This window comes from Mustela lutreola, chromosome 17 (assembly GCF_030435805.1).
Source record: "Mustela lutreola isolate mMusLut2 chromosome 17, mMusLut2.pri, whole genome shotgun sequence".
In the NCBI taxonomy this organism is placed as follows: Eukaryota; Metazoa; Chordata; class Mammalia; order Carnivora; family Mustelidae; genus Mustela; species Mustela lutreola.
In genome coordinates this window covers 19,966,775-19,983,387 of record NC_081306.1, presented here as the reverse complement: position 1 = coordinate 19,983,387, position 16,613 = coordinate 19,966,775, and the positions used below count along the sequence as shown (strand labels likewise).

The window sequence follows — 16,613 nt, the reverse complement described above, 5'->3', positions numbered from 1 at the left end:
CCCTCAGGAGCCGTCTCCGCCTGACGAGCTCCACAGACCATCTGGGGGGCCGTCGGCTCGCTCCGCTCTCACCGGCACCTGCCCATCGTACGTGTTCAGTGCGGGCCTCACGAAGCACACAAAGCACCCAACGTCTAACTGCTGGTGTCCCCATGACCCTTACCTGAGGTCCTGAATGGGGGCATCTCTCTGTCTGGGTCATGGATCCTGGGGAAGAGGCTGCCCCGGGAGGGCAGGTGCCGGGAGGCCAAGGGCTGGCGCTGTTGCTGTAACGATTCTTGGTCTTCATGTAGCTTTTAGTTTGCTTGCGAACCGAACTCTGACAGGCATGATCCGAATCCTGTGGCGAGAAGTGTGCTTAGAGTGAACACTGCGGGGCTCACAGCTAACGCAGCTGCAGCCACTCTGCCCTCTGCCCCCCACACCCACCAGCCGCCGAGAGGCTTCCTTGGTGACCTGCAGGGCGGGCGGGGCTCACAGGACGCTGTGTGTCTGCCTGGCACGACGTCCTCGTCACCAGCCTTGCCCTCTCCAAGGGGGCAGCCCCCACGACACCAAGAAAGGGGAGGGAGGGGGGAGATGAAGAAAAGCTTCACCTCGTTGCTCTCCAGCGACGCCTCGCTGCTGACTCCGGGGGCTCTGGTCAGGCCCTCGCTGCTGCTGCTGCGCCCCCCGGCCCCCAGGCTGGCACAGAGGGCGCGCTCTTCTGGCAACAGGGAAGACGAGGGCAGCTGACCATAGGTCTCCCCTGCGAGGACTCCCCAGGGCCCTGCACCACCACCTCCATCAGCTCCTCAAATAGCTCCATGTTCTCCGAGGCCCGGCTCAAGCCCTCCCGCCCTAACACATGCACAGGAGTTTTGCCTGTTCCGTTCGCTAATAAATGCAAGCACCCAGCTAGGGTGGCCCGGCCCCACCCCTGCGGGATCCTTCACCCCTGCTCTCTACTGGCTGGGCCTGCCACAGTCCGTGTCCCCACTGAGGGGTGGCAGGGGGTGGCGGGCCGCTCCAGCGGAGCCCCCAGCCGGGCGGGGCGGGGCGCACTCACCCCGACTGCTGCTGCTGCTGCTCTCCACATCCCGGTCATTGATCGGGGAGGTGACGTCCCTGTAGCAGAGGCCTCCCGCCACCAGCGGGTTCTCGTCGCTGCTGTTGAAGGTGACGTAGCCCGGCAGAGGCACCTGCTCTGTGGACAGAAAGGGGCATGTAAACCCACATGAGCACAAAAGAGACGACTTCCTCCTAACAAATTCAGCCTCCGCAGAGGAATTTCAGCGGGAGGGAAGGCCCGGGATTCAGGCAAGCAGAAAGTTTCGTCTAAATGGCTGTTCCCCCGTCGGCACCCCGCGGCATGCTCTGCAGGTGAGGAAGGACTCCAAGGGGCATGGGGGCCAGTCTGGGCAAGGGCACGGACACGCCGTCGGGCCCAGTCCGACCTGGCGCCCCCTCCATCACCCCCTGTGCTGCCTTTCCAAGTGGACAGAGCAGGACACGGTAAGCTGTGCTTACAGGTTCCTGAGCCGCAGGCAAACCAGATACTAAGTATTCCTCACAGCTGGGAACAAAATCTCACACACACCAGCCTTCACACTCCCTGTGACTTTTCAACACAAACATCTGGGGCGCTGCTCGTCGGCTGAGTCAGCCCCAGCCAAAGAGATCTGGCCAAGCAGGGAGGCGGAGGCCTCCAGCTAAAGACAAACAGCAGTGACACCAAGTTTACATGACCTCTGGACGCGTCTGCCTGCACGAGAATGTTTCCTGATCACTGGCAAAGAGGATACAGGCACAGACAGAGAATTTAAATACCACAAGGTGTAAGGAAATGGCATAACTAAGAATGGAACAATAAGCATCATTCTTAGGTAAATGTTTTTCTGCCTCTGTGGGTGCATAAGAAGTTGTGTATAAATGGGCTCCGGCCAGATTATTTTGGTAACTCCCAACGAATTCCGTTTTCAAAAGCACCTGTTGGGCACCTGGGTGGCTCAGTGGGTTAAGCTGCTGCCTTCGGCTCGGGTCATGATCTCAGGGTCCTGGGATCGAGTCCCGCATCGGGTTCCCTGCTCGGCAGGGAGCGTGCTTCCCTCTCTGTCTACTGTGATCTCTCTCTCTCTCTGTCAAATAAATAAATAAATGGAGTCTTGTGTATTCTTGACCGAAGCAAGGCCCCCTGTGACTGGGAAAGTCAGTTTCTAAGCCCCGGGGGGCACCTGCTCACGAGATGGGCCCATCCACCCAGCTTGCTAGACCAGCAGGACTGACCTGGCCTCTGCTGGGTGACAAACATCAAATAAAATGTAACTCACACCTAAGACTGATCGCTTGGTCAGGCCACAGCAAGTGTCAACACCCCTGCGCCCCAAGAACACTGCGCTCCCCATGAGGCGCTGCCGATGAGAGAAAACGCACTACGAGCACACTAAGTGTACCGCCCAAAACCGCTCCAGTCTAGCATGGGGAGAAACAGCCTGCCCAGAAACACAGCCACCTCCAGCTGGTGAAGGGCACGGAGTCTAGGCTTCAACGTTTTCTCTGCACTAGCTGATAAAGGAAACTCCAGCTTCACTGTATTTCCACTGCTGGAGAGAAAGTTCTATTCTGTAACGTAACCCCTGGAAAGGAAAATCAAAGGATGAACCCAGAAGCAAGCCAGTGATCAGTGTCTTCCTATCCCTGTAATCAGTTCTGATCTGTGAGCCGCAGCCTCCAGGGCCCACGTTCCGAGGGCCAAGAACTGCTCGGTCTCATCAGGCCGGCATCTCAGGATGCACCACTGAGGAGCCAGCAGGAGGTGGGAGCACTCACCGCGGCAAGGCTGCTGCATCTTGCCCCCAAGTCCAATGGCTGTGATCCTGGCCAAGGCTCGAGGCCCCTCATGGATGCTGAGGCCCTTCTTCCGACAGGGCCTCTGTCTCTGCGGAACGGGGCAGGATTCATCCGAAGAGCTTAGGTCTTCAAATTTGTCTGCAGGTCAAACACCAGAATTGGGACATTTTGTTCAGTGATGGACTATTTTAGTAATCTTCATAGTAGGTGGGAATAAAATCATCATAATTGGTTTTCTCACGTTAAGAAGAAAAAACTGTTTCCCAGGATACCACTCGAAAGCAGTGCCACAGTGGGCCAGTCCACCATTCAGAGGGCCGCGGGGAGATCGGGGAGGAAGCAAGCTCGCTGAGCCGGAGTCTCAACTGACAAAGTCTATCACGATGGGGCAGTCTTAATTCTTACTCCGCTCTCTGGATTGAGAATTTTTTATAACAAGTATGTACATTTAAAACCAGAACTAAATTTTGTTCTGAGATGATAAATAAGATCCACCTGGTCATAGACATAGAGGATATCAGTCATTACTTCCTAAAAACTGCACTTTTGCCCCCTGCACGTCCTGGCCGCACGCTGGGGCCAGGGAAGCACCCCGCATGCGGCCTGTCACAGCGGAAGGGCTGGGCTCACTCACAGTCCCTACCATCTTAGAGCTTTTCACAGTTTTATTTCATCACACCTGGAAGGGAGCCGCCATGACCAGATTTGTGTAAGGCTCGAAGCATCTGGTGAGCCCTCACTCTTGGGCTGGTACACTGGGGCTCAGATGCCAAAGGAGCCCTTCATCCACTGCCCCCCATGAGCTGGCGCCCGTCACCAGCGACCCTGAGGCAGGAAGGGAGCCAGGCCGTGGCGGGGGAGCAGCACGCTGGTGTGACAGCCCAGGTCAGTGACCACCTGGCGAGTGAGGGCATTACTGAGGCAGGTTCCAAACGTGGCCAGTGATGCCAGGCCAGTGACCCTCTCTTCCCCACCCAGCTTGTTCCCACGCACTCCAGGATCTACACCACTGGGAGGAAACTGCTCCTGCCCAGGCAGAAGACGGCGGACTCCTCAAGAGTAAAAGGACGAGGGAAAAGGGGTAACTAAGGCCAAGGAGGCTCCGTGAATCTGAACCTCCCAGCACATCCTCTTGAACTTGACAAGTGAGCAAGGACAACAGACACAGCCACAGGAATCCCACCCCTTCCACAGAAGTGGGACGACAGAGCGCACCCCCGGCGCCTGTTCCTCGCTCCGGTGGAAACGTGACACGTCCGTTTCTCTTCTCGCAGAGAGACTTCTTGCTCACACACATCCAGTCTCCAAAAAGAGCAGGCAGGTCTAGAATAAAGCCACACTCGAAGCAAGATGAGGGCAAGACGTGCCAGTGTTGCGCCCAGAAAAAGTCTATTCTGTGGCAGAAAAAGCGTCCTGGCAGAGGGAAGCACAACCCCAGAGCAGCAACTTAAAAATGCACATAGGCCATGGAGCAGGATAGCCCCGCTCCCGGCAGACCCATCTTGGAAACTGAACAGTGAACGAGAAGCCAGTGGGGGACCTCCAGGATCGGGCAAGACAAAACCATATCAAGGACAGACACATCAGGCTTGGCTTCGCCATGTCCCCCTCCAGCCATCTCCAGGGAGGACACAGGAACCAGGGACCAAACACTGCAGTGAGTGAAGACGCACCTCCCTGCAAACCACCACCACCAAAGAGGGAGAAGAAAGCGAGCGTGATACTCCACATGGGCACATCTTAAACAAGCACGGAAGAGCTGAAAAAGCGTCCTGATGCAGAAATCCAAAACGGAAAATAAAAAGAGACAGGCATGGGGCGCCTGGGTGGTTCAGTGGGTTAAAGCCTCTGCCTTTGGCTTGGGTTATGATCCCAGGGTCCTGGGATCGAGCCCTGCATTGTGTTCTCTCTGCTCAGCAAGGAGCCTGCTTCTCTGCCTACTTGTGATCTATCTCTGTCAAATAAATAAAATCTTAAAAAAAAAAAAAAAAACAGAGAGAGAGACAGGCATGCACTCACGACTGAGAAAGGGAAAGGGAACTCAGGAAAGAGGGAGAAAACAAAGGCCAACTGGGCACCTGGCTGGCTCAGTCAGTAGAGTGGGTGACTCTTGACCTCGGGATTGTGAGTTCAAGCCCTGTGTTGGGCTCAGGGAGGACTTAAAAATAGAATCTTTAAAAAAACAAAACAGGGGCGCCTGGGTGGCTCAGTGGGTTAAGCTGCTGCCTTCAGCTCAGGTCATGATCCCATGGTCCTGGGACTGAGTCCCGCATCGGGCTCTCTGCTCAGCAGGGAGCCTGCTTCCTCCTTTTCCTCTCTCTGCCTGCCTGTCTGCCTGCTTGTGATCTCTGTCTGTCAAATAAATAAATAAAATCTTTAAATAAATAAATAGGGACGCCTGGGTGGCTCAGTTGGTTAAGCAGCTGCCTTCAGCTCAGGTCATGATCCCAGCGTCCTGGCATCGAGTCCCACATCAGGCTCCTTGCTCAGCAGGGAGCCTGCTTCTCCCTCTGCCTACCATTCTGTCTGCCTGTGCTCGCTCTCTCCCCCTCTCTCTCTCTGCTAAATAAATAAAATCTTTAAAAAAATAAATAAACAAACAAACAAACAAAACAAAGCAAAAGAAAGGTCAGATTTTTAAAATGAAGACTCATGGGGTGCCTGGCTGGCTCAGTGGGTTAAGCGTCTGCCTTCAGCTCAGGTCATGATCTCAGAGTCCTGGGATCGAGCCCCGCATTGGGCTCTCTGCTTGGTGGGGAGCCTGCTTCCTCCCCTCTCATTCTCTCTGCCTGCCTCTCTGCCTACTTGTGATCATTCTGTCTGTCAAATAAATAAATAAAATCTTTAAATAAAATAAAATAAAATGAAGACTCAGTCATGAGGTGCCCAAAGCAGAAGAGATGTGAGTGGCGGGGTGCATGGGTGGCTCAGTCGTAAAACCTCTGCCTTTGGCTCAGGTCATGATCCCAGGGTTCTGGGATCAACCCCACATCGGACTCCCTGCTCAGTGGGGGCCTGCTCTCCCTTTCCTCCTTGCTGTCTCTCTGTCAAATAAATAAATCTCTTTTTAAAAAATATTTGAGTGGAAAAGCAGTACTGCAGGAAAGTGAGAAAACCACCAAAGACTGAACAAGAAAGAGGAGAGAGGATGAGTCAGGACGCAGGTAAAAAACAAAAATGACACAGGAAAATAACCACTGGAACTTTTTAGGAGACAGAAATGGTTTTGCAGACCTCTGTGCGAGCTGAAGTTTGAAATCCCAGAGGAAGGGATTTCCTAGGAAAATGCAATTTACCAAACCTGGCCCCTGGGAAATGAGAAGGCTTAAGCGGACCAATTTCTACAGCAGAAACAGAAAAACTTACCCAAAGAAAGACCAGATCCAGATGGTCTCACAGGAGAATCCTGCCAAACCTTTAAACACCACAGGGCACCTAAGCTGCATAAATTGTTCCAGAGCACAAAATAGGAAGGAAAACTCAAATTCTCTATATGAGGTACACCCGATAAAACACAATCAAAAACCAGTATGATTTATAACTGAATAGCCAGACAGAAACACTAAAATACTGGCAAACAATCCAACATCACATTAAGAAAATAACATACCATGTGGGATTTAAACAAACGATGTAAACTTGGTTCATTATTAGGAAATTCACTAATATACTCTATTAGGAGACCTAAAGAGAAAATTAACAATCTTCTTCATAGATGCTGAAAAAGCCTTTCACAAAATCCTACACTTATTCCTGTAAAAAACAGGCAGGAATACAGAAAACATCAGATACTTTCTTAACACAAGAGGATGCATGCACACCTTACCCTCCTAGCCAGCATCTCACCTTCGGTGGCATTTCCGCTAAGGTCAGGACCAGGTGAATTCCCACTGTCCCCACACATTCAACCACTTACAAGAATCCTGGCCCATGCAACTAAATGAAAGAAATCAGAGGTACACAAATCAGAAGGAAGCAGTGAATCTATCTCTATGGGCAGACTGTATGGTAGTATACCTGGAAAAGCCTGGAAAATCAATCAACTCAAGCAGTGACAGAATTCAGCAGAACAGAACATGGAACTGGCACACAGACCCCAACAGCCTTCATCCTCACAGACAACAGACAGGCGGAGCATATGAAGGCAGTGAAACCCCATTTACAACAGCAACAAATACACTTAGGAAGAAAAAAAGCTACATACACAATGTCAAGGAGGAGAATTTTTAACCCTCCTGTAGACACAAAAGTACACTGGAACTAAAGACGTCCCTTGCTGTTACAGAGGATGGCTCAGAATCATAAAACGGGTCATTGATTTACAAATCTGCCAGAGTCCCAACAACACGCCATTCCTAAGCAGCTAGACAAGTTGATGCTCAAGTTGACACAGAAAAATACATGAGGGACACCTGGGTGGCTCAGTTGGTTGGACGACTGACTTCGGCTCAGGTCATGATCCCGGAGTCCTGGGATCGAGTTCCGCATCAGGCTCCCAGCTCCACAGGGAGTCTGCTTCTCCCTCTGACCTTCTCCTCGCTCATGCTCTCTCTCACTGTCTCTCTCTCAAATAAATAAATAAATAAAATCTTTAAAAAAAAAAAAAAAAAGAAAGAAAAATACATGAGCGATACTAGGGAACACCGGAAAGGGAAAGCTGCAGGGGGACTGGCCGGCCAGAGATAGTCCAACGTTCTACAGAAAGCTGCAAGGAGTCAGCCGTGTGGGTCTGGTGTGTGGACAGACCCGGAGAACAGGAGAGCAAGCCCAGAAGCAGAGCGGGGCACAGACAGAAACTCAGAGTCCATGACAAAGCCTCTCAGATCACGAGACCAGAGATGGGACTGTTAACACAGTTTAATGAAGCCAGGACAACAGCGAAGCCATCTGAACGCCACACTCGTGCCACACATGACAAGAAAGTACACAGGGTCAGAGAGCTAAATGTCCAAAACGAAACCGGGTATGAACCAGAAAAAAGCGAGCGAATTCTTGTACAACCAGGAACGGAAGGATCTGTGACTGGCCCAAATCTAAAAGCAATAAAGACGGATGACTCTGACTATATAAAGTTTCATGTGGTAATAAGCACCACAAGCAAAGTCAAGGAACAGCAGGTGTGAGGCATCCCGGCCGGGAGGCTGCGGCCCGCGTGTCCTGGAGCGCTGCCGGCCTGCTGGGCACCTTCGGCCTGGCCGCTGCCACTCCACGCTAACGGGCCTGTCTCCTGTCAGACCAGCACGCCTCAGCCTCCACACAGTGGAATCACGGTGGAGGCAGGCGTCTCTTGGCAAGGCTGCAGGAGCCAAATCTCAGGGGCAAGTGGGGGCTGGCAGGGGACCCGGCAGCGCCGCAGCACGTACCTGGACTCCGGTAGACGTTCTTGGGCAGAGCAGGCGAGTGAGCGTCGATCAGCCCCACAATCTTCATGTGTCCGTACTGCTTGGCCAGCATCCGGGCTGTGGCCCCGCTGTGGTCTCTTGTGTCCACTCTCACTCCCTGTGAAAGTTCACAGAGGTTCAGGACCTAGGACCCTCCCCCGCAAAGCACTCTCCTGCTCCAGGGGTGGGCTCCGGACCCCAGCTAAGACGTGCCTGGCTGCTCAGCCCAGGAAAGGTCGGCACCTGGGCCCTTGGCAACTCCCTGTCTAAGCCACACAGGGAAGGCCTGTGAGGCCCTCACTGTCCTTTAGGACGAAGTGGGGGCTGCTGGAGAGGAGCCTGGTGGTGGCACCCCAGCCATCTGGTGGCTGTGCAGCTCTCCGCCCCCCTGCCCCGCAGGCAGATCCTTGAGAGAGAGGCGGGGAAGAGCGCACTGCAGAGCGCTTGGGCCACAGCCCAGCCTTCACCCTTCGCACCTGAGCAGGCCGGCCCGCCTCACGTCTCCGCACAAGAGAGAGCCGCGACAGCAGATGCACAAGAGAAGCAGCCTTTCACCATCCTGACCACAGTGAGAACAGCATCCTTCTAAGAAGAGTCCCGTCATTTTTATCCAAAGCCCGAAACTGTACTTATCTTCCGCACAGTAATTCCACTTCTGTGGTTCTCTCCTGGGGGAATAACCCCAAAGAACAGAGACTGCTTCAGTGACACAGGTGTTCGGTAGAGAACCCAGAGACCGTGTAACTGGGGGGGAGGCCGACATGTCATTGCCATGAATGCTGGTGCTTACAAGTAACTGGTATAACCAAGGTTTTGAAAGGACCATATGTCTTTATGACACATAAGGTATAAAGTGTCTTTTGAGGAACCACGGATGACATGGACATATGGGGGGGGGGGGGCAGAATGAAAAGACAGAGGCAGAGACTGGAGTGAGGCGTCTAGAGCCAAGAAACAGCGGAAGCCAAGTGCACATATTCCTCCCAAAGCCTATGGAGGGAGTGTGGCCCTGCTGGTGCCTTGGTTCTGGTCTTCCAGCGTCCAGAACTGTGGGAAAATAAATTTGAGTGTTTTAAGCCCACCAGCTTCACGGTAAATTGTTAAAAGCAGCCACAGGAAACTACTGCACCCACTAATTCATGAATGGCTACTTAAGGCGTACCAATACTATCAAGCACTGGGTCAGAGACTGAGGCCGGCTTCTCCGACTGCCGTGGAAATAAGTCTGTGCTGTTCTGCTCACATTTAAAAACACACTGCAGAGGCAGATGTATTGATTTATATAGCAGGATTCTGCTGAATTATTTATTTGCAGGATTCCACTTATGCAGAAATCTAATCATAGCTGTTAGCACTGGGGGGCAGGAGGAGATAGTGCAATAAAACTTAGAGGTTTTTAATGCTTATTTCTAAGTTTTTGATTAATTATCCTCTAAATTTTATTGTTTGGCTTTTTTCTTTTTTTTTAAGCCTGTAGGTTATATTACTTTCACAAGTGTGGGTTTTTTTTTTTTTTTTTTAAGATTTTATTTATTTGACAGAGATCACAAATAGGCAGAGAGGCAGGCAGAGAGAGAGGAGGAAGCAGGCTTCCCACCGAGCAGAGAGGCCCATGCGGGGCTTGATCCCAGGACCCTGAGATCATGACCTGAGCCGAAGGCAGAGGCTTTAACACACTGAGCCACCCAGGTGCCCTCACATGTGTTTTTAAATCATGAAAACAACATACCCTGGACAGGCCTGGGACACTGCAGGTTGAGCTCCAGACCCCTCCACAACAGTAACACAGGCAAATGAAGTTTTTGGGTCTCCCAGTGCGTGTAAGTTATATTACACTATACTGTGGCCTATTAAGTGTGCCACAGCATTACATCTGGAAAAACAATGAGTATATCCTAAAGAAATAAAATACTCTATGGGGGCGCCTGGGTAGCTCATTCAGCAGAGCATGAACTCAGGGTCATGAGTTCAAACCCCATTTCAACGTAGCGCTTACTTAAAGATAAACTTTACTGCTAAAAAATGCTATCATCTGACTTCTCAGTAAGTCATGATCACTGATCCCAACCACCATAACAGATATGACAATAGGGGCCCTGGATGGCTCAGTGGATTAAGGGCCTGCCTTGGCTCAGGTCGCGATCCCAGGGATTGAGCTGGGTTGGGCTCTCTGCTCGGCAAGGAGCCTGCTTCTGCATCTTCCTCTTCCTCTGCCCCTCCCCCCAACTCAGGTGCTCTCTCTGCTCCTTCTCAAATAAATAAATAAAATCTAAAAAAAAGAAAAAGATAATAATGAAAAAGTTTGAACTATTGCAAGAATTACCAAAATGTGACACAGAGACACAAAGTGAGTGAAAGGTTTTGGGAAAACGGCACCCACAGACTTGTTCAACACAAGGTCTCCACAAACCTTCCATCTGTAAAAAAAATGCAGCATCTGTGAATGCGATACAGTGAAGCACGAGAAGGTGAAGTGTGCCTGTACACATTCGTAAGTTATAGGAGGACTTCCCTGTAATACCGCTATTACTGAGGATTTAAGAGAGGTTTTATATTTTAAATATTTCTCAGAGCTTACTAGTTGATACACTTTCATAGGTTCATGGAAAGGCACAAGGAAGTTATTAAATCACTGTTTAAAAAGGAAAAAATTTGGGACGCCTGGGTGGCTCAGTTGGTTGGACGACTGCCTTCGGCTCAGGTCATGATCCCGGAGTCCCGGGATCGAGTCCCGCATCGGGCTCCCAGCTCCATGGGGAGTCTGCTTCTCCCTCTGACCTTCTCCTCGCTCATGCTCTCTCTCACTGTCTCTCTCTCAAATAAATAAATAAAATTTAAAAAAAAAAAAAAAAGGAAAAAATTTGTAACTGTGACGAACGTTCAGTAAACTTACTATGATATTCATTTCACAATGTATACTAAATTCAAATCATGCTGTGCACCTTAAAATTATACAATGTTAAATGTCGACTGTATCTCAGGAAAACTGGAAAAAGTATTTTAAAAATAAAAGATACGAAAAAAAGACCATGATACAAAACAGTACGGATCTTATAGCAGCAGCAAAACAAGACAAACAAAAGTGTGTCTAACACTAGAAGAAAGCGTGCCCAAACTATTATTTCAAAGCAGTAGGATGGGGGATTTTCCCTATCTTCCTAATCTTCTGTATTCTCTAAATTCACAATGAGCACACTTACTTTGAAAGTGGAAAAGACAATAAACATTTTAGAAGCTTCAAGCAGGCAGTGTGGGGTCTGAGAGCGGGACCACCAGAGCTCAGTGCTCTGGAGGGCAAACCGGCAAACCCTGACGGTGCACACACCCACTGACCCCGCAATTCCACTCCTAGGGATTTAACCTAGTGTAAACACTACATACACTAACATTTAGGATTTTCCCACCAGCGTTTAGTACGGTGAGAATCAGGAAGAGCATAAAATCAGGAATTAGTGAAATAGGACAGACCACATCTATAGAGTGGAACGCAACCCCCTACTATGGGACAGGTCCAGCCAAGGGCGTTTACTAACGTGAACGGGGTGCAGAGGACATCGTTAAGAGGAAAGAAAGCATCACACAAAACTTTCCGTATAACGGGACTCTACTCGGACTTAAAATATCCGTTAAAAACCCAGGTGGATACCCTACAAGGTGTTAACTGTGCTATCTCTGGGTTATGCGATTAGGAGTAATTCTGGCTTTTTTGTGGCTTCACTGTACTTTCTGATTCCTTTATAGCAGATACAGATCACTGTATAATAAATGTTTACTTAGGCACACTTTTCCCTTATTTGGAAACCTATGATCAACTGACAGTCTTGGCTGAGGCTAGTATAGAAGGTGATTATCACATGTGCTCTAGTAGGAAAAAAACTGCATCTTTACAAGACCTTAACTGAGTTCTACTTTCTATAAATCCCCCATTTTGAAAAGCTCTGGTTAGAAATCAGCTCTGAAACCTTCAGCCTGGGTGCCTGGTGGCTCAATGGGTTAAGCCTCTGCCTTCGGCTCAGGTCATGATCCCAGGGTTCTGGGATTGAGCCCCGCATCAGGCTCTTTGCTCAGTGGGGAGCCTGCTTCCCCCCTCTCTCTCTGCCTGCCTCTCTGCCTACTTGTGATCTCTGCCTGTCAAATAAATAAAATCTTAAAAACAAAACAAAACAAAAAAACCCTTCAGCCTTCAAAGGTCACTTTTTAGAGGGGTCTGGAAGGGGAAAATGAAAGCAGTCAAAAGGCAAAAACTTGGGGCACCTGCGTTGCTCAGTGGGTTAAAGCCTCTGCCTTCAGCTCGGGTCATGATCCCGGGGTCATGGGATCGAGCCCCGCATTGGGATCTCTGCTTGGCCCGGAGCCTGCTTCTCCACCCCCACCTTGTGATCTCTCTCTCTGTCAAATAACTAAATAAATAAATCTTTAAAAAAAAAAAAAAAGCACAAACTTCCAGCTGTCAGATACAACCCGATGACTGCAGCGAGCGCGGCCACGTGATAATTATGGAAGTCGTTTGGAGAGTAAATCCTGAACGGGGCCGTGCACCAGAGACAGAAACAGTTGGTCACAGGCTGGGTGAGCTCGGAGTGCAGCCGGAGACCAGGGAGACTGGGGGGGTTGATGGCTTTTCTCTGAGGGCCCACTGAACAGTGGGGCCCTGAGCTCTCAGCTCCTCCAGGCCGGGGATAGGGAGGCCGCCACCTTCATTCCCGGCCTCCGGCGCTCTACAGAAAGCGCTCAGGGAACAAAAGCTCCCGGGAGCGAACCCAGCAGATTATTTAGCCTGGTAGCTGGCAAGGGCAGTGCAATTCCGCCTCGGGCAAAGACATTTGAGAATCACTCCAACGGCCCCTCTCCCAGAAGACTAGCAAGACCATCCAGCCAAGATGAAGTTCACTGATCAGTGAGAATTACGGAACTCCAGAGATAGGGGAAAGCAACACACAAACTTCACAGCTTTCTTTCAATGATCCTTTAGGCTTTCCCCTCCAAGTACTAGCCAGGCCTGACCCTGCTTAGCTTCCGAGATCAGACAAGATTGGGCGTGTTCAGGGTGGTATGGCCATAGACTTCCAAGGTTAAATTTTTTAAATTTTATTTTTTCTTAATCTTTTTTTTTTTTAAAGATTTTATTTATTTATTTGACAGATCACAAGTAGGCAGAGAGGCAGGCAGAGAGAGAAAGGAGGAAGCAGGCTCCCTGCCGACCAGAGAGCCCGATGTGGGGCTCAATCCCAGGACCCTGGGATCATGACCTGAGCCGAAGGCAGAGGCCTTAACCCACTGAGCCACCCAGGCGCCCCTTAATCTTTTTTTTTTAATCTTTTAAAATTTTCATCTTTACTGTCATATTCCATCCCTTCATCATGTTTACCCTTAATTTTGTATCTATATAGATAAGATTTTCTTTCAAATTTTGGGAGGTAGTTTCTTCTAAGAGACCAAAATATACCCAAAATCAAGTCTGTGGCTGTCTTCCATTCATCAGTCATTCATACACATACACACACACACACACACCCCTTTATTCTCCCTTGGTTTTAGGTCTCTTCTGATTTGGTTAGTGTATATTTTTCTGGGGTCATTGCTACCCTTTTAGCATTTTGTTCTCTCATTCATCTATTTTTTTTTTTAAGATTTTATTTATTCATTTGACAAAGAGAGAGAACACAAGCAGAGGGAGGGACAGCAGGAGAAGCAGGCTCCATGCTGAGCAGGGAGCCCAATGTGGGATTTGTTCCCAGGACCCTGGGATCATGACCTGACCCAAAGGTAGGCGCTTTATGACTGAGCCACTCAGGTGCCCCTCATTCATCCATTCCTATCTGGATAAAATGACAAAGGCAGAAAAACTCGCGACCAAAAAAAAAAAGGCAGTACCAATGGCGAGGGACCTAATCAATACGGACATTAATAATATCTCAGAACTAGGGTGCCTGGATGGCTCAGTGGGTTAAAGACTCTGCCTTCAGCTCAGGTCATGATCCCAGGGTCCTGGGATCGAGTCCCACATCGGGCTCTCTGCTCAGCAGGGAGCCTGCTTCCTCCTCTCTCTGCCTGCATCTCTGCCTACTTGTGATCTCTGTCAAATAAATAAATAAGATCTTTAAAAAATAATAACAATAATATGTCAGAACTAGAGTTCAGAATGAAAATTATCAAGGGGCTAGCTGGGCTCGAAAAAAGCATGGAAGGTATTAGAGGATCCCATTCCTTTTTTTTTTAAAATTTACTTATCTGTCAGAGAGAGAGAGCACAAGCAGGGGGCCAGCAGGCAGAGGAAGAAGCAGGCTCCCTGCTGAGCATGGCAACTGATGCAGGACTTGATCCCAGGACCCTGGGATCATGACCTGAGCCGAAGGCAGACGCTACCTAGGTGTCCCAAGAATCCTTTTCTAGAAAAATAAAAGAACTAAAATTTAACTAAGCTGAAATCAAAAAGCTATTAATGGGGTGCAATCAAGAATGGAGGCTCTTACTGCTAGGATAAATGAGGCAGAAGAGAGAACTGGTGATATGGAAGATCAAATAATGGATAATAAAGAAGCTGAGCAACACAGAGACAAACAACTACTGGACCACGAGGGGAGAATTCGAGAGATAAGTGATACCATAAGACAAAACAGTATCAGAGTAATTGGGATCCCAGAAGAAGAAAAGTGGGGGGGCAGAAGGTATACTGGAGCAAATTATAGCAGAGAATTTCCCTAATTTGGCAAAGGGGACATGCACCAAAATCCAGGAGGCACTGAATACCCAACTTTTTTTAATCAACATGGACAGAACTGGAGATTATGCTGAGTGAAATAAGTCAAGTACAGAAAGTCAACTATCATATAGTTTCACTTACTTGTGAAGCATAAGGAATAACATGGAGGACATTAGGAGAAGGAAAGGAAAAGTGAACTGGGGGAAATTGGGAGGGGGAGATGAAACATGAGAGACTGTGGACTCTGTGAAACAAACTGAGGGTTTTGGAAGGGAGGGGGGTAATGGGATGGGTGAGCCTGGTGGTGGGTATTAAGGAGGAAACATACTGCTTGGAGCACTGGGTATGGTGCATAAACAATCTTGGAACACTGAAAATAATAAAATAAGAATAAGATGTTAATAAGCAAATAAATATTATAACCATTAAGTAAGTACAGAAAAAAAATCCAAGAGGCACAGAGACCCCCTCCTCAAAACCCATAAAAAGAGGTCTACACCCTGTCATCTAATAGTAAACCTTACAAGTCTCAGTGACAAAGAGAAAATCCTGAAAGCAGCTCAGGACAAAAGGTCTGTAACATACAACAGTAGAAATATTAGACTGGCTGCAGACCTATCCACAGAGATCTGGAAAGCCAGAAAGGACTGTCATGATATATTCAGAGCACTAAATGAGAAAACTATGCAGCCAGGAATACTATCTCCAGCTAGGCTGTCAATGAAAATAGGAGAGATAAAAAGCTTCCAGGACGAATAAAAATTAAAAGAATTTGCAAACACCAAACCAGCCCTCCTGGAAATATTGAAAGGGGTCCTCTAAGCAAAGAGAAAGCCTAAAAGTAACAAACCAGAAAGGAACAGAGACAATATACAGAAACAGTTGGGGCGCCTGGGTGGCTCATTCAGTTGGGCGTCTGCCTTTGGCTCGGGTTGTGGTCCCAGGCTCCTGGGATCAGGCCCCACATTGGGCTCCCTGCTCGGTGGGGAGCCTGCTTTCCCCTCTCCCTCTGCCTGCCTCTCTGCCTATTTGTGATCTCTGTCAAATGAATAAATAAAATCTTTAAAAAAAAATACACACACACACACACACTCACACACAGGAACAGTCACCTTACAGGCCATATAATGGCACTGAATTCATATCTTTCAAGTTACCCTGAATGTAAATGGGCTAAATGCCCCAATCAAAAGACACAGGGTATCAGAATGGATTAGAAAAACAAGACCCATTGATATGCTGTCTATGAGAAACTCATTTTAGGCCCAAAGATACCTCCAGATTTAAAGTGAGGTGGTGGAAAACAAATTACCATGCTAATGGACATCAAAAGAAAGCTGGGATAGCAGTCCCTATATCAGATAAATTAGATTTTTTTTTTTTTTTTTAAGATTTTATTTATTTATTTGAGAGAGAGAGACAGTGAGAGAGAGCATGAGCGAGGAGAAGGTCAGAGGGAGAAGCAGACTCCCCGTGGAGCTGGGAGTCCGATGCGGGACTCGATCCCGGGACTCCAGGATCATGACCTGAGCCGAAGGCAGTCGTCCAACCAACTGAGCCACCCAGGCGTCCCAGATAAATTAGATTTTAAGCTAAAGACCGTAACAAGAAATGAGGAAGGACATTATATCATACTTAAGATTCTGTCCAACAAGAAGATCTAACAATTTTAAAGATCTATGTCCCTAATATGGGAGCAG

At 48.9% G+C, this 16,613-nt stretch overlaps 1 protein-coding gene across 9 annotated transcripts in view; it reads right to left on the bottom strand.

Moving 5' to 3' along the window:
• The window catches only part of ANKS3 (ankyrin repeat and sterile alpha motif domain containing 3), a 38,275-nt gene that overhangs the window by 5,150 nt on the left and 16,512 nt on the right, over positions 1-16,613 (bottom strand). For 8 of the 9 annotated variants that reach the window (XM_059154488.1, XM_059154489.1, XM_059154487.1 and 5 more), the window contains 5 exons: positions 8,193-8,328; positions 2,809-2,967; positions 1,049-1,186; positions 597-706; positions 164-340 (listed from right to left, as the gene is read on the bottom strand). In XM_059154488.1, coding sequence (XP_059010471.1) covers positions 164-340; positions 597-706; positions 1,049-1,186; positions 2,809-2,967; positions 8,193-8,328 — 720 coding nt within the window. The remainder of the gene's footprint in view (positions 1-163; positions 341-596; positions 707-1,048; positions 1,187-2,808; positions 2,968-8,192; positions 8,329-16,613) is intronic. The other variant, XM_059154491.1, reaches the window with a different exon arrangement.